The following is a 15,428-nucleotide window of genomic DNA, read 5'->3' as shown; positions in this document are numbered from 1 at the left end:
CTGCCAATCTAAATTTAGAAAGAGAAAAAATTCTCACCATTTCCTTCCGCCGGACTCCGCAGATAGAGATTCCGGGAGGCTGACGTGGTAAGAAATCTTACCTTTTTGCCGGCTTTTGTCAGGCGTTCCCGTATCTCACCATCTGCAGTAGTCCAGGGAGAAGGCAGGTCTTCCAGCTGTAGGATCTCATCTCGTCAAATGAGGTCCACGTGATGAACAAAAACAGAACAACAAACACCAAAGACACACCAAAACATTTCTGACTCCCCTTGTCCCTTGGGGCGTCCCCCAGGGTTGCAGCCTGCAGCTCCCAGCACGTCTGCCACTGCAGCCGCTCGGTCTTTACGGCCGAAGCGGCAGCTGCCCAGATACCGAATCAAAACAATGCTTCGCGGCGCCGCACACACTCACACACCCAGTCACTCAGGCTTACCTCCAAGGGGTCTTCGGAGTCTGGGGTGACCGCGCAGATCCCGGACGAGCCCCCAAATGTAGGATCCCAAAAAGGGAACCCCAACTCCACCCTCGGGAAGGCGCGGACCCACAGACCCAGAAGACCGAGCTTGATGCAAACGCAAGAGGTAAGAGTTTTATTAAGCGGAGCTCCGGGCCGACACGTGTCTCTCGCAGGAGACAGAGGAGTCGACCCCGAACCTTAAAGGGCAAGCTCTTTTATAGGATTCGGAAGCATAAAGCGGGAAAAGGTTGGCGCGGTCTTACATGATTGGCTAATTTAAAACATTTAAACAGTTACATTTTATGGCGCGAATTGCTATGGCGCGAAGCGATTATCAGGTTACACACACGCGTCCCCATCTGGACCCCCTCCACCCCGACCCTCCCAAACTTATCCCTCTGGAGCACTCTCTTGTTCTCAATTCTTCCCCGAACAGTTTAGGGTGGGTCTTTCATGAATAGAGTCAGTCAGGATCGATAAACGTTCCCTTCTATACCAGGAATCCTTAGGGCGTGGAGGTGCCTGTCTCTAAGGTAGTAACTTTTAAATTTTTAATATAATTTACTTCCTTCAGTATCAAATAGGAACTGTGCATGTGTGTGTTGGGGATGAGGGCAGCTACCTACCGCAGCATTCTGGAACTCACTGCCTATGTCTAATAGCCTAAATGAATAGGAGGTGGAGGCATCACCTCTAGTTGGTGACTGGCTTTTTGTGGGTCAGCCCATAGCAGCAGGTCAAAGTCTCTGTTCCAAATTGAGATTAAACCCACCTCCAAAGTCAATGGCTCTGATGTAAGCAAAGTCGTTGATGATAGTTGAGCTCTTTCACAAAGTTTTGATGCACGTCTTAGAAGTCATCTTAGATAAGAATGATTTTGTAAAATAGCTGGCATTGCATCACAAATGTCTGGATGTGTTACCTTTTCCAAAAGCTCACTTTTCACTTTCTAGTAATAATATTTAGTATATATTTGGATAGCAGTCCTGTTGGCTGAAGCCCAACCTTGAACCTGTTATAAAGTTTAATACTTTATAGCACCATCAAGTTCCTGATTCAACTTTTGGGATTATTTTAAGCCTTACCCAAGAGAGATGAGTTTGGAAGGGATGAAATACCCTTAGACTGAGGAGAAGGAAATAGAAGAGCCATTTTATCCTGCTTCTTTGGGAGAAAACCAACCAGCCGATCCTGAAGAGATTGAAAAGGTTTTTGTTTTTTTGAGGAAGATTGGCCCTGCGCTAACATCTGTTGTCAGTCTTCCTCTTTTGTCTCCCCAAAGCCCCAGTACCTAGTTGTGTATCATAGTTTTAGAGTTGTAGCTTTTCTATATGGGACGCCACCTCCGCATGGCTTGTTGAACGGTGAGTAGGTCCGTGCCCAGGATCCGAACTGGCGAACCCTAGGCCGCCAAAGCGAAACATGCAAACTTAACCGCTGCACCACCGGGCCAGCCCCTGAAAAGTTGTTTTTAACTAAAATTGACCTATACTTAACAAATTATGTATAAGCTAACAGGTTACATAGCTAGGCCACCGACACAAAAAGGTTCAGAAAGCTCTGTATCCAAGAAGACTTTCACCTAAAGACCTCTAAATGGACCAGAGTCTTGATTCCATTCTTGATTTGGGTCATCTTTTTACCCAAAACATAGTGCAGGAGGCACCCCTAGGAGAAAAAGTGAGAGAAGTGACTTCCAGGCATTCTTGCTGGATGGCTGACTTGTTATTTCCCTTGGTATGAGGGATGGAATTGTTTCACGGAGATTAGATGGCTTCTCTAAGGCAAAGTTTAAATAAAGGCCTGGGCAGGGTATGATGTGCGAATTCAAATATCCTGGCTTGGTTTGTCCGGCTTTGGACAGACCTGGGTTGTGATCCAGGCTCTGCACTTCCTAGCAGCGAGACCTCAGCTGCTCCAAGCTGTAATTCCTCCTCTGTAACACTAGGAACGTGACAGCACACACCCAGGATTAATGCGAAATGCAAGTAAGGTCATGTAGGTGAATTATTTAGCATACCCCCTGGCCCATTGGAGACAATTACTATTATGTTCTTTTATATGTGAAAAAGTTGTTTAAAAGAATCATGCCCATCTAGGGCTCAGTCTGGGTCTTCAGGAGTTTTTACTCTGAAGTGGATTCTTGCTGGTGTGCTCCAGTGGTGGAGACCTAGTCTGGCTGTGTGCCATGCTGCCTGCTGCTCCCGGGCGATTGTGGTAGCAAGTCCCAGGAGCATTGATTCTTGAGGCTTTCTGGCTCCCTTTGGCCACCTTCACCCCAAAACGATTTTTGAGCTCATTCCGTGATGATTGATATTATACAGGTATAATAGGACATTTTTTGGATTACTGTGACCCAAATGTGCGTGAAAACATTAAGGCTTAAGTTTATTTAATATGATATCTGCTAATGCCCCGAAGTAATTACTTCTAGAGGAACCAGATTTTCAGTCTGCACAAGGGCTGTCATGTGAACCCCTGCTCTCGAGGAGCACAAAGTTCTGGTCCTAATGTTATCAGAGCTGTTTGGTGTAGGGCTAAGAACCCCACACGCTGCTCACATATGCAACTCGGGGCTCGTAGAGAGCTATTGATTACATACAAGAATTGATTATATGGTTTTCTGCTTTCTCCTCAGTGAAAATTAGATGGCTACTCCAAAGACTGGATCAAAATCATTACTGTTATTTTATGCTTTAAAGACTATAACTCAAAAAGTAGTGATTTTTAAAATTTAAAATCCAAAGATGAAAATACCAGATAAATCTACCATAAAATATACATAATTTTTCAGCAAATTCTATACTTAGGAGAATGTGTATTTCTGAAAAGATTGTTGCAACACCCCTTCTCACTCACCTGCACTTACAGTTTTTTAAAATACATACTTTTGGTGTAGAGTTTAAGGAAACTGTTCTGCATTTATTACAGTTTCACACGTTTTATGAGCATCTCTTTGACGATAGTGGTAATTTTTTTACATTCAGATGGTTGGAAAGAATGTGTAGGATTTCCAGAAAGTTCTCTATCTGCTGAGTTTTGCAAATGTTAACTGAATTGTACTCTTAATGCCTTTTGTCTCAGAGTTATTAAAGTAAAAAATTGGTGTTGGAGGTGAGAAAAATCAAGGAGCAATAAATGCTAATAAATTGGCCTTTCTACTCGATGGAAAGTCTACTGTATCTAATATTGCAACTCTTCAGATAAATTATGTGGAAAAACTATGGCATTTTCAGTAATAAATCTTCTTATGTTAAAGAGTTTCTTTTTTCTTTTCTAATTTAACTTCATTTAAATCAAAACATGTATCCAGAATATCTTAAGTTCTTCCCGAGTGTGGCTAAGCAGTTTTGTATATGTATGAGTGTGTGTTTAGTGGATCGACTGGACAGTTTGAAAAGCATGACTGGCTCTCCGCAGGTGGAAGAGAGAAGGCTGATGTGAGTGCAGAGCCCACGCTCAGAGGCCAGAGAGCGTACTCCTTGCTGCCCCTGGCGTGAGACCCTTACCAAGTAGGGGGATTCTATCTGACCGTCTGCATCCAGCAGGACTGAGAGAGCTTTTATTCGTCTTGCTTCATAAATGTACCAAACAAGATTGCCCCGAGACCAGTCTGAGCGCTCGCGATGCACTTTTAGTGTTTTCTGTCTGATTGGAGGAGATGGGCTCATGTGGCTTTTATGATCCAGGTACTATAGTTGATTCAGTGTGTTTACTTCATTTGGACAGACCTTTCTGATAGAATGCCCATGCTGAAACGTACTGAGATGGCAGTCATGGTTTTGAATGTGCCTTCAAAGGGCTGGACAGGTTTTAGAAAATATGAAATCTTTTAAGTTAGGTATAAGCAGATTAGTAATAAAATCCATTCTTCATTTATGAGACCTGTTGGCATGCTTCCCATGAGCTGCGCATTGTGTGAAGCACTGGGACGGCGGGGTGGGTCGGGCTTTGTCTCTCTGGGCACTTACAGTGGGGGGGACACAAGATAAATAAGATGCTGCGGTGGTGGTTCGTGTGAGTGGTGCAGTGGAAAGGCAGGGGCAGTGACTCTGTCTCAGGGGACCGTGAGGAAGCCTTCTATGAACGGGTTAAGCACTTGACCTTTGGCTTTAAGTTATGAAGCCTCAGAAATCCCCTTCCTCCCCACCAGGGCCATGCTTGTCATGTATATGACCCGTTAGTAACTACGGGTCAGCGCATGACCACCCTATGTTTATAAGAGACATGAGGCTTTTATTAATTCCCTTCTGGCTCAACAGCTGGCACTGAAATGACAGCATACAAAGGTGAGTGTCTATATCTTGTCATTTCTGCACCCCCAACCAGAGCTCCAGACGTCTGAAGTCCTACAGTGTGTCCTGGCAGCCCTGGCCTCTGGGGCTCCCTGTGGCCTCCTGCACCTTGCTCCCTTCTGCTTCTCCAGCCGGAGCACCTCTGCTCCAGGTTCCCATAGCGCCAGCCTGAGTTCTGGCCTCCCTCCTAATCCAACGGGCCCTTTGCAGTCTCAGCTCCAGGAGCCTGGTGGCGGGCATGGGGATCTTCTGGCTCTCTCACACCAACTGTGTAGCTAGCTGCCCACTGCTTGGCGCCCGTTGCAATGGCACCTTGGAAACAGCCAAGTACCGGCTTGATTGCCAGCCTCCTTCCTCTTCTGACCTAAAGAGTACCCTTACATGAGGGGGCAGAGCCGACTCCCGTGTTCCCACAGGTGGTGGAAAACCAGCAGCTCTTTGGCGCGCTCAAGACCTTGCTGGAGGACTTGCGCTTGGAGCTGCAGGAGGACGAGCATGCCCGGCTGCGGCTGCAGCAGCAATACGCCAGCGACAAGGCTGCCTGGGACGTGGAGTGGGCCATGCTCAAGTGCCGCCTAGAGCAGGTACCTGCCCGCCCAGTCCCTCCGTGCTGCCTGCGGGGTCTCTGTGGTCCAGGACAGGTGGGGAGGAGGCACACTTACTCAGATCCACAGTGGCCCTCATCCAAGAGCAAGGGCTCCGAGGAGAGAGCAGGAGTGGCTGCCTGCTGTGTCTTCCTAAAGTTCCCAACCTTCCCCAGACACTTTCTTTTCCCTCATATTCCCTCTCCCAAGTGTGAAGCACGGTCCCTGCCAAGCAGCATTTTCAAGTAGCGTGTATTTCCCATTCTGCGTGGAACAAGGTTGTGTTTAGCCCCGTCGAAGCACGGCTGCAGGAAGTGGTGATCAGAGTGTGCTGACACAATGCAAACAGGAGCAGAGAAAAAGCAAACTGGTTTAGTTATCTCTGAAAGAGGTAAACGCATGCTTTCCTTTAGATTTCTCAAAATACTGGAAAGAAATTGTAGACCTTTCACTACATGCCCAAGAAGTCCGATCGGTTTTGGTGTCCTTTTTACACCGAAGGAAAGCGAGGCCCAGAAGGAGGGGCTGATCTCAGGTCACAGTCGTTAGTGCTCCAGTGGAGAGGACAGTGGGCTCTTGCCTCCCCCCTCCCAACAGAGCAGACCCTCCTCAGAGGTTGTAGACTGTGACCATGGTTGTTAAGTTCAGACAACCAGAAGCGTTCTTTTCTGAGTGTTTACTCCCTGGAAAGCCTTAAAAGCAATGTCACTTCCTACACCATGTCTGCTTGCTTAGGTCGTTTCTCTAGGTTTCTTCCAGCCCCTTGATCCTGATGAGGGAGGAGAGGTCTGTGCATCTTTGATAATCTATTTTTTAGGCCCTATTTTGAGGCTAACCATAAAGCAATTAAAATTTTGTATGAATCGGCTCAGTCATGAACCAAAAAAACTGCCCAGAAAGGAGACATCTTCCAAATGGCCTTGATAAAAGATGAAAGGGCCTGTCATGTCAAAAGAAAACAGCTCCCCTGGTGGCCACAAGTTCACTTGCATTGCAGCCTGGCCCAAGGGAACAGTGGTGTCAGGCTCACAGCTCTGGATAGAGCTGAGAGACAGCCTTCTCTGCAGAGGAAGAAGCAAAGCATAGCAAAACCAAAGTCCAAGCCAGGCCTGTCAAATGACGGAGCCACTAACCCAGTTATGAATCCTGCCTACTGCCTGGTAGGAGATTCCTACCAGATGCTCTGTTTATCTTTGTGCGCAACCTGAAGAGTCAGCTGAGGAGGAGAAATGAGTAAGGACACTCTGATGATCTGCCTTTAAACCTACTTAAAAATATGTTTATGGAGGAGAAAGCTAAATATTTTCAAAGATGTAAGTATAGCCAAAGAAAGGAGGCATAATCTTTGATGCGAGCCAGTTTCAAAACGTTTTGTCTTTGTTTTAGAGGAACCTGGTATCCACCCACACATTTGCTACAAATAAAGCCTCAGGGAGAGTCACTAAGCGCTGAGAAATAAAGCTAGGACTTCAGGCCTAGAAGCCGAGTGGTAGTAGGCAAAGATTCATCTTTTGCCCTAATTGTTTAGAAAGTTTCTTAAACATTTGCAGCCCAGGAAGCAAGGAATATGGGTTGATGCTAGTTCATTTATAATAGTCCCATCTTTACCCTCTTCTACTTAAATGCAAAACAGTTGAATTCTATCAAAAGTTAAGTATTTTCTCTCAGTGGAGGCCATGTTGTATCAGTTCAAAATCTATGATTCCTTTAATTGCCTTCTAAGTCAGACCTTGCTCTAAATGCCAAGGATCCAGCAACAAATAAGATATTTCTTGAAGGGGCCCTCAGTGTGGTGGGAGACCCAGACAAGGGTTATAATTTCTAATTGTGTGTTAAGTGCCCTGCCAGGCCTGTACACAGTGCCGTCGGGAATGGGGGTGTGCAGAACACACACCTTGGCTTCAGGGCTCAGGGAAGGTTGTTTGTGAAAGTGCTACTTAGAATGAATCTCAGAGCATGACTAGGAGTGGGAACATGGAGAAGGAGAGAAGGGTGTTTCAGACAGCAAGGAATGTCAAGAAGAAAGGAGCAGGGCACATCTGAGGAGCTGCACCTAGTCAGGGATGAGGAAAAAGAAGAATGTTAAAGAATTGAAATGTTAATCCTGATTTTATCATGGAAGTAAAGCATTTTGATTTGCATTTTAAAAAGGTTCTTTTGGATTCCAGGTAGAGAACGGATTAGAAACCATTAGAATTCAACAGATGAACATAGGTCCATGGGTAGAATTCAGGGACCTGCTGAACTAGAATAGGAAAAAGATACATCTTTGTGTTCACTAACCTTTCATTAAAATTTATCACGTTCTCCATCTACAGTATACTCCTGATTCTGTCCTCTATGCTATTGTTATCACAGTTTACTTCTACATGTTCTGTAAACACACCATCATTGCAACTATTTTTTGCTTTAGATGCTCAGTGATATTTTAAAGCAATCAGGAATAGAGAAAAGTGAGTTTAGTTATATCTATATCTATTTATGCCATTTCCAGTGTTTTCATTTTTGGTGTAGATCAGAGTGTCTGTTGGTATAATATTCCTTCGGCCTAAGAACTTCCTGTGTTATTTCTTGAAATGTAGGTCTGCTGGCAATGGTTTTATTCAATTTTCATTTGTTGAAAATTTTCTTTCATTTTTGAAAGTTATTGTTGCTGAGTATAGCATTCTATTGAGGTTGACATTTTTTCCCTTCAGCCGTTTAAAGATGTCACTCCATTGTCTGCAGATTCGCCTGGTTTCTGAGGAGAAGTCTGCTGTCACTGTCATCTGTGTGCCTCTGTGCATAATGTATCTTTTTACTCTGTCTGCCTCAGAGATTTTCTCTTATGTTTTCAGCAGTTTGAATATATGTCTAGATGGGGGTTTTTTGCTTGTTTGTTTGTTTTTGGTATTTAACCTCCTGAGTGTTTGACAAACATTGATTGTAGACATCTAGGTTCCATCACTACCCCATCACTAGACATCTAGGTTCCATCACTGCCCTGTCACTAGGTTCCATACTCAGGATATAGGGACAGATGTGCCAGCCCTGAAGGAACTCCACAGAAGGATGGCAAGAGGTGGCAGTAACTCAGAGTAATGAAGTGGAGCTGAGAAGCAGGCTATGGGCAGCTTAACTTTCTGTGTGACTCTCTGTGTCAAATGTGCATCATTAGGACTTTAATAATGAAAATTGTTTTTTCCATGGGATTGGTCAAACCTTGGTTTATACATGTTTCCAGGGATAATGTGTAAGTGTGCTGAGATTTTCTTCACCTACTAATGAAGACTTGTCAGGGACTGAGTTCTAAGTCTTTTTTCTTGACAGCTGGAAGAGAAGACTGAGAAAAACCTGGGAGAACCAGGCATCTCCGCTGACAGCAAAGGGGCATTCAAGAAGGAGAGGGAGACACACCAGAAGCTGCTTGCTGACAGCCACAGCCTGGTCATGGACCTGCGCTGGCAGATCCACCACAGCGAGAAGAACTGGAATCGGGAGAAGGTAGAACTTCTCGACTGCCTGGACAGAGAGCGGCAGGAGTGGGAGCGGCAGAAGAAGGAGCTCTTGTGGAGACTAGAGCAGGTGAGGAGCCCCCGCCCCAGGGGCAGGACAGTGACCTGGAGTCAGAGAGAAGAGAGCAGGTGAGGAGCCCAGGCCCGGGGGCAGGACAGTGACCTGGAGTCAGAGAGAAGAGAGCAGGTGAGGAGCCCCCGCCCCGGGGACAGGACAGTGACCTGACTTACAGGAAACAGGCTGCACGGGAGGTCCTTGCTGCATCAGGATGTCTTAAGGGCTTCAGAGGAAGAGGAGGAAATACTGGGATTTCTAGTATTGGAGACCTAGGCTCAGCCCTCCTATTACACAAATCTTTCCATTGCAAAGTTTGTAGGTGACTTCACTGTGTGTGTCTGCATGTGGTGTGTGTATGGTCAGGGGTGGGGGTGGGGGGTAACTTTTTAAAGGAATTTAAAGACTAAACTTGAAAGATTAAGTTATTTCATGTCTTATAAAGTGATTTCTGCCAAAAATCAAACTAACTTTTAAGTTTGGCACTAAAGATGTTGTCACAGTGACTGCTTCAGCTTGAATGGAATTGTTGTCCAGGAGTAAAAAAAGTGCTGAATTAAGTTGGAAGTCAGGCTGTTTGCACCTGCTGTGGATATTGCTGAGCTGTAATTAGATAAGACCCTACCAGGGGAGGTAGCTGGGAGCTCAGTGTCTTCAGCTAAACAAACAATTCAAGAACTCAGATGAATTCACGGGGTGAGGGGGAGTTGTTTTTCTACTGCCCAGATAATCATTCTCTACGTTACGTCAGACTTAGGACAGTCTGCACTGTTGGGGTCGTGCCAGAGGGAAAATTAAATTTTCACATTAAATTGATGAAGGTTTGGAATTCCTCCCTGGCCGGATTTTTATATAGCATACATTTTATTTCTTTCAGCCTGTCACACTTAAAAATTCATGAGGCCTCAAGGAAATGTGTTAATCAATAAGAAACTGAGTTCAGGAAAACATAACCTCATTGCTCTATTATAAATACCCGTACTGCCTACATTTATGTGGGAGCCTTTTGAAAAATGTGCTCTGTTATCCCCAGCCGTGGTACTTGTGTTACGGAGGTGCGGTGCATAGGTTAGTTCCTGCATGCTGTTGGGAAGTAAGCTTAGAAGGGAGCCTTTGGCTGAGAAGCTGTTGAGGAGAAGAGTGCGCACTACGGATGGAAAGGAGCTGAAGTTTCTTCCTAGATTTGATTAGTCACACACTGAGTCGCCGTGTTGGTATTTGATGTGGCTCATTTCACAATTCCCCAAATTCTATCAAAGGAAAGTTGGCTACTTCGTTTTCGGTCTAGAAATGCAGCCCTTGAAAAGAATCTTCTGTGTTAAGTCCCCTGTGGCTCCGTGCACTGTCAAATGGATCAGCTCTTAGGTGGCACTTGTTGGGACAGAAGTAATGTGTATTCCTACAGAATGCTCACAGGTTTATCATGTCCGAGTTGAGTTAACCACAGTAACTCCAGACCCCTGGTCACCAGGGAGGTTCCCTCTTGGCATTCCCTCCAGGATCATTCACTTTGTCTGTCCCTCCCATACCCCAGCAAGGCCATCATAACCCTGCTGTGGCCCTGCTAGGGTCCCCTCTGTCAGCTGTGGGCTTATTGGTCTTGTCATGGCTTCATTTTGGAGGTCACACCTTGGACATGAGTTAAGCAAGTCTTTTAGGGTTTTATTTTGCTTTTGGGAATGAAGAATTTCTAGTAAAGGAAAAATAGCAAGACATCTGATGATACTCAACTTTCAAAGAGTTAATGACCTAGGGATGAACAGTCACCTCATTTTAAGGCTATATTTTGGAAAGATAAGAGTGGGCAGGAGCTGAACCCCATTTCCAAATAGTCAGTCCTGTAACCGTTCACCAGCTGACAGCCCTAGAACTTAAGCCTCAGGGGTAACATCTCTGAGCATAATGGATTCGAGACACATGGGTTCCAGGTATTCATCTGTTCCTGAAATCTGTGTGGTAGATCTCACAGGCTTTGTACAATGATTTCACTGCTGTTTTTAGAAGAGGATTCGTTGCCAGTGAATGATGCTTCAGCTATGCAATTGTGGCTTTCAAAAATAAACCTGGCCTTCTCCCTCAAATATTGGACATTTTAAAAGAAGATTTTATAAATTTTGGTGCCCAATTCTGAAAATTAGGTAAAGCAGTTATAGGCATTCTCTGTAAAAGAGGAAATTGGCTGAAGTGTGTGTGTGTGTAGATAGTATTTGTTTCTCAGTTATCAGGTTGCTTGTTTGCTGAACTTCCAGCCACACATTCCATAAACAAACAAGAAACAACACAAGTGAACCTTCTTCACAATGTATGCTCTAGATATTTGACTGTTTGTTGAGCCGTATAACCTTGACTATGATAACCTCATACAGATGGTGAAAGACGTAACACTAAATCCATTTTCCACTTTCAGAAGACGTGCTTCATACTTGTCGGTGTCGTTAAATTCCTACATAATTTTTATGCCACATGAGGCATTTTAACTGATGAATGACTGAGAGTGTGGTCAAGGTCAGATAACACATATCATCTATCTTATCAGCATCTCTTGTCTCAATCCAGACTTGATGGGGTGGTAAACATTTATGGAGTCACAGTCCATTTCTCCTTAGAACTCTTCAGCTTCCAGTTAACATGCAGAAGATGTCGGACTTGCGGCCCTGCAGGAGAGCTTGCCTGTCATGCCATTCTCCTTCCAGTGACTTCCTTAAATCAGTTGCCTTTACAACATGAAAAGCCATTCTTTTAAAACCTGTTCGCGAAGTGACCTTTTTTCTTTTCACCAATCCAGGTAAAGTGACACTCTTGAGGGTTTATTGTTTCCTGTATTATTTGAAATGCAAATCTTTTAAATTTTCTATTTGCATTAAAAGTTGTTCTACTGCAAGATTCTAAGTACAGTGGGTGCTGGTGCTGGGTTTGAAATGACTGTCCTAGGAAACCCTATCCTTTTAAGGCCCCATTATTCTGTTACGACACTGCAGAGGCATCTTAGCAGCAGACACCTCCAGCTAAAACCATTCCAGCTCAGTTTTAGGAAACCTAACACTTACCAGCTTTAGCTCACGTTGCTTCTGGCTGCCTGGGTTTATTTTTGAAATCCCTCTTTACTGAGTTAGAAGGTGCTTGTTCACAGCTCCCTCTTAGTCACTCCTTCCCCCTCTTCATGCACACCCTCAGTGCGCATTTACAGCTTCAGATGTGGTTCTTGCATTTTAATTCCTCACCCAAAATAGCTTGAAGATGATCATGTGTTGAAACTAAATTGCACTGACATGCATTAGATGAACCTAATAAAAAGCTTTCCTTTTTATTTTTTTAAAGAAAGCATTGAGCATCGTTTAGAGCACTGGGAAGAACCGTGTCATTGGGGAGGGGGCGTGGAGAGCAGAGGAGGCTGAGCTTCTTCCCTAAGTCGTGTGTGATCCTGCCTCAGACTGGAACATTTAAGATCTGGCTACTTGAATCTCCATCTCTCTTACAAAATGAAGATCATAGTCTGAGACTTTTGTTCCACCACCTCAGAAGTTAGTAAAAATGAGTAAAAGTCCTTTGTCTCCATTATTTCACGTGGCTTTGTTCTTGATGATACACAGGCCACACATATCCAACTTGTAGATGAAGGCTTAAATTAGGACACAAGGGTATCATTTGTGAAAGATGCTTTGTTAAAGAATAAATTAATATGCTTCCAAGAGAGTTTCGGAACTTGCTGGCACTGTCTCAGCACTTGAGGACTGAAAATCTTTCTTCTGCCTTCCCTTCAGGTCAAATCCGATGTCATTTTAGTCATTCAGATAATTTATTTATTCAGAAGATCAGCCAACGGAGTAGAGTGTGTGAGCATGTCATCCAATAAGGACCCCGTTGAAGGTTCATAGGTGGAAATATCCTCAGCTCTCAACTGTGCTTTCTGTGCATGTTTTGAGGGAAAGCAGTGTATTAGGGCTGCTCTGAGGAGCAAGAACGTCTGCCCTGCACGCCATTTCCGGCCTGTTCCTGTGGGTTCACGTTGGCTCCCTTCCCGAAGGGCCTCTGCTTGGTCTAGCTCTAGTGCTGTAAGTAGGCAAGGCACTTACCTGTGGGCTCAAGCCTGAGGGAAAAACAGTGACCTCTACAGTGGGCCGGCCCCTGCTGGGCTGACCTTGCCTGCAGCCCTGGTCCTCCCCTCAACCTGGGAGGGAGGGAGTGTGCTATCCCCATTTTACAGGTGAGCAAACTGAGCTGAGAAGAGTTGGGAACCTTACACCTGTGAGCAAACCAGCAAGCCATGAAACAGTGGCTGTGACTCAGGTCTTCCTCACTCCACGTGGTCCTGTGTTTCCCCCACTACTGCGTCTTGAGTTTACCACGACAGGGGAAAGAAGGGACTCTGAAGGATGTGGCTTATGTTTGTTTGTTTTTTTCCAGTCATGCCAGGTCTTTAATTACCTTTATGGCTGAGTTTTAATCCTCTCAAGCAAAGTATAAGTTGTTTTTGACACCCACTGGTTATAACCCAGTTTGATCACTCGGATTATGTGTAGGACCCGTTCCAAATAATTTATAAATAATACTCTGTTACTGTTAGGAAACTGTGCTAGTTAGGAAAATCAAAGTCACCCTCAGAAGTTTGCTGTCATGGATGGTTTTCCATTGAGTGTGCCTTAAGTTCTGAAGGTAATTACAAAAGAGAGCTCTAAATATGTCATTTAACAATGTGAGATTTTTAAAGAATAAATGTACTTTGAGCATGGTACTCAAAGTTATATGCAATAACATATATATTCTCGTCAGAAGGAGTTGGCTTGGGTGTGGTTTATGCAGATTTTCCAGTCCAGATAAAATTGTGATTTTTCTTTTTAAAAGCATTTGTAATGTTGTGTTACATTTTGAAATTGGGTTAGGCTTTTCTAAGAACATTTACTTCTTACAGTCTTTCAGATGGACCCATATGTAATTCTAAATTGTGGAGAAACCATGGTCTCAGGGAGAACAACATACAGAAAAGTGAGGCTAATTGTTTTCATTTTTAAAACCCTCAAGTTGCAGAAAGAAAACAGTCCCCGGAGAGGTGGCATTTTCCTCTGTGATCAGAAAGAAGGCAACATCCGCCCCTGTGCCCACCCCGGGAGCCCCCACGTGCCCCGTACCCTGGGGATGTGGCCCTGTGCGGACACCGACTCCACCCCATTCGAAGACCGGCCACTATCCAAGCTGAAGGAGTCGGACAGGTGCTCGGCCCGGGAGAACCTCTACTTAGACGCCCTGTCCCTGGACGACGAGCCCGAGGAGCCTCCAGCCCATGGGCCCCAGAGGGAGTTCAGGAACTGCCTGCCCGAGGTCGGCCTGGGGTTTTGGGTCCAGGGGTTGCTGGGAAACTGGCCATGTGGCTAGCAGGCTCCAGGGCTTCACATAGCGCAGCCTGTGGGTTGAGTAAAAGTGAAACCTTCATAATCCAAGGGCTGTGCATGGTGGTCCTAACCCCAGGTTCCTAGCGTGTGCTGTGGTCCTGTTCACTTTACCACCTTGTCTTGGGTTTGGAAATACTGGGCTCATGTCCTGTGTAAAAGGAGCCGTCTCACAAGTGAGTATGCCCAACAAAACTCGGGAGGAAGTAGATCACTCTGGGAAGTGTGGATCTTCAACTTTCCTTAAAATCATAGCACAGTCTTCTGATTCTAGAAAACTTATTAATAACCAAAAAGATTCTGTTTTAAAGAAAGTACCTCACAGTTAGAAATAGCAAATGTTACTAATCAATGACATACTATAAATATCTTATTCTGTGCAAAGGGAAAAAAATCCTACACTGAGAAACCTTATGTAAATTAGGTCAGCAAATAGGTGAGCTGCATGTACACTGAAAATTTCCACCTCGAGGCAGGAGGTTTTCTCTCCTTGTTAAGGCCAGGTTTTAAAAATTGATTTTAGGGATCATTACTTGTGAGTCATTTTAACAATTATACCTATCATTTATTTTTTTTTACTGACATATAATTGACATATAACATTATATTAGTTTCAGATGTACAACATAATGATTCAACATACGTATATATTGTGAAGTGATCACCACGGTACATCTAGTTAACATCCGTCACCAAACATGGTGACAATTTTTTTATCTTATGATGAGAACTTGTAAGATCTTTCTTAGCCACTTTCAAGAGGGTGGAGGTGGGTGAAATGAGTGAAGGTTATACCTGTCATTTAACCCATCCCTAACACTAAATAGACTCAGAAGAGTTCATGTCAAATAGTGTTGAAATGTGGGGAAGTTACGCTTCGGTCACATGTCTGTGAAGTCGAGTGCCTTCTTCTCAGCAGTAGGTACCCGGATGACATGACAGTGCCAGTATGCCTCCCTGTTTGATCTATTGGCATTTCTCATGGTCCAATTTCACAGCAGAGAGAAAGCAGACCAGGGTTGGGAGACTGTCTGGTTCTGGCTCTGCATGCTGGGAGCCCTGGACCCCATGCTGATCTGCACGACAGAGACCAGGGCCATGCTTGCTAAAGGGAAGCACACCCAGCTGTTTACTGTGCTGGGGAATGAAATTCCATTAC

At 44.7% G+C, this 15,428-nt stretch overlaps 1 protein-coding gene across 8 annotated transcripts in view; it reads left to right on the top strand.

Moving 5' to 3' along the window:
* The window catches only part of MTCL1 (microtubule crosslinking factor 1), a 145,258-nt gene that overhangs the window by 113,064 nt on the left and 16,766 nt on the right, over positions 1-15,428 (top strand). For 6 of the 8 annotated variants that reach the window (XM_087438892.1, XM_087438897.1, XM_014780333.2 and 3 more), the window contains 3 exons: positions 5,169-5,336; positions 8,646-8,900; positions 13,905-14,201. In XM_087438892.1, coding sequence (XP_087295018.1) covers positions 5,169-5,336; positions 8,646-8,900; positions 13,905-14,201 — 720 coding nt within the window. The remainder of the gene's footprint in view (positions 1-5,168; positions 5,337-8,645; positions 8,901-13,904; positions 14,202-15,428) is intronic. The other 2 variants (XM_087438895.1, XM_087438896.1) reach the window with 2 other exon arrangements.

This window comes from Ceratotherium simum, chromosome 14, assembly GCF_057802395.1.
Source record: "Ceratotherium simum simum isolate JZ-2026a chromosome 14, ASM5780239v1, whole genome shotgun sequence".
Taxonomy (NCBI): Eukaryota; Metazoa; Chordata; class Mammalia; order Perissodactyla; family Rhinocerotidae; genus Ceratotherium; species Ceratotherium simum.
Note: the sequence above shows the minus strand (reverse complement) of the source record. Positions and strands in the feature narration are given on the sequence as shown.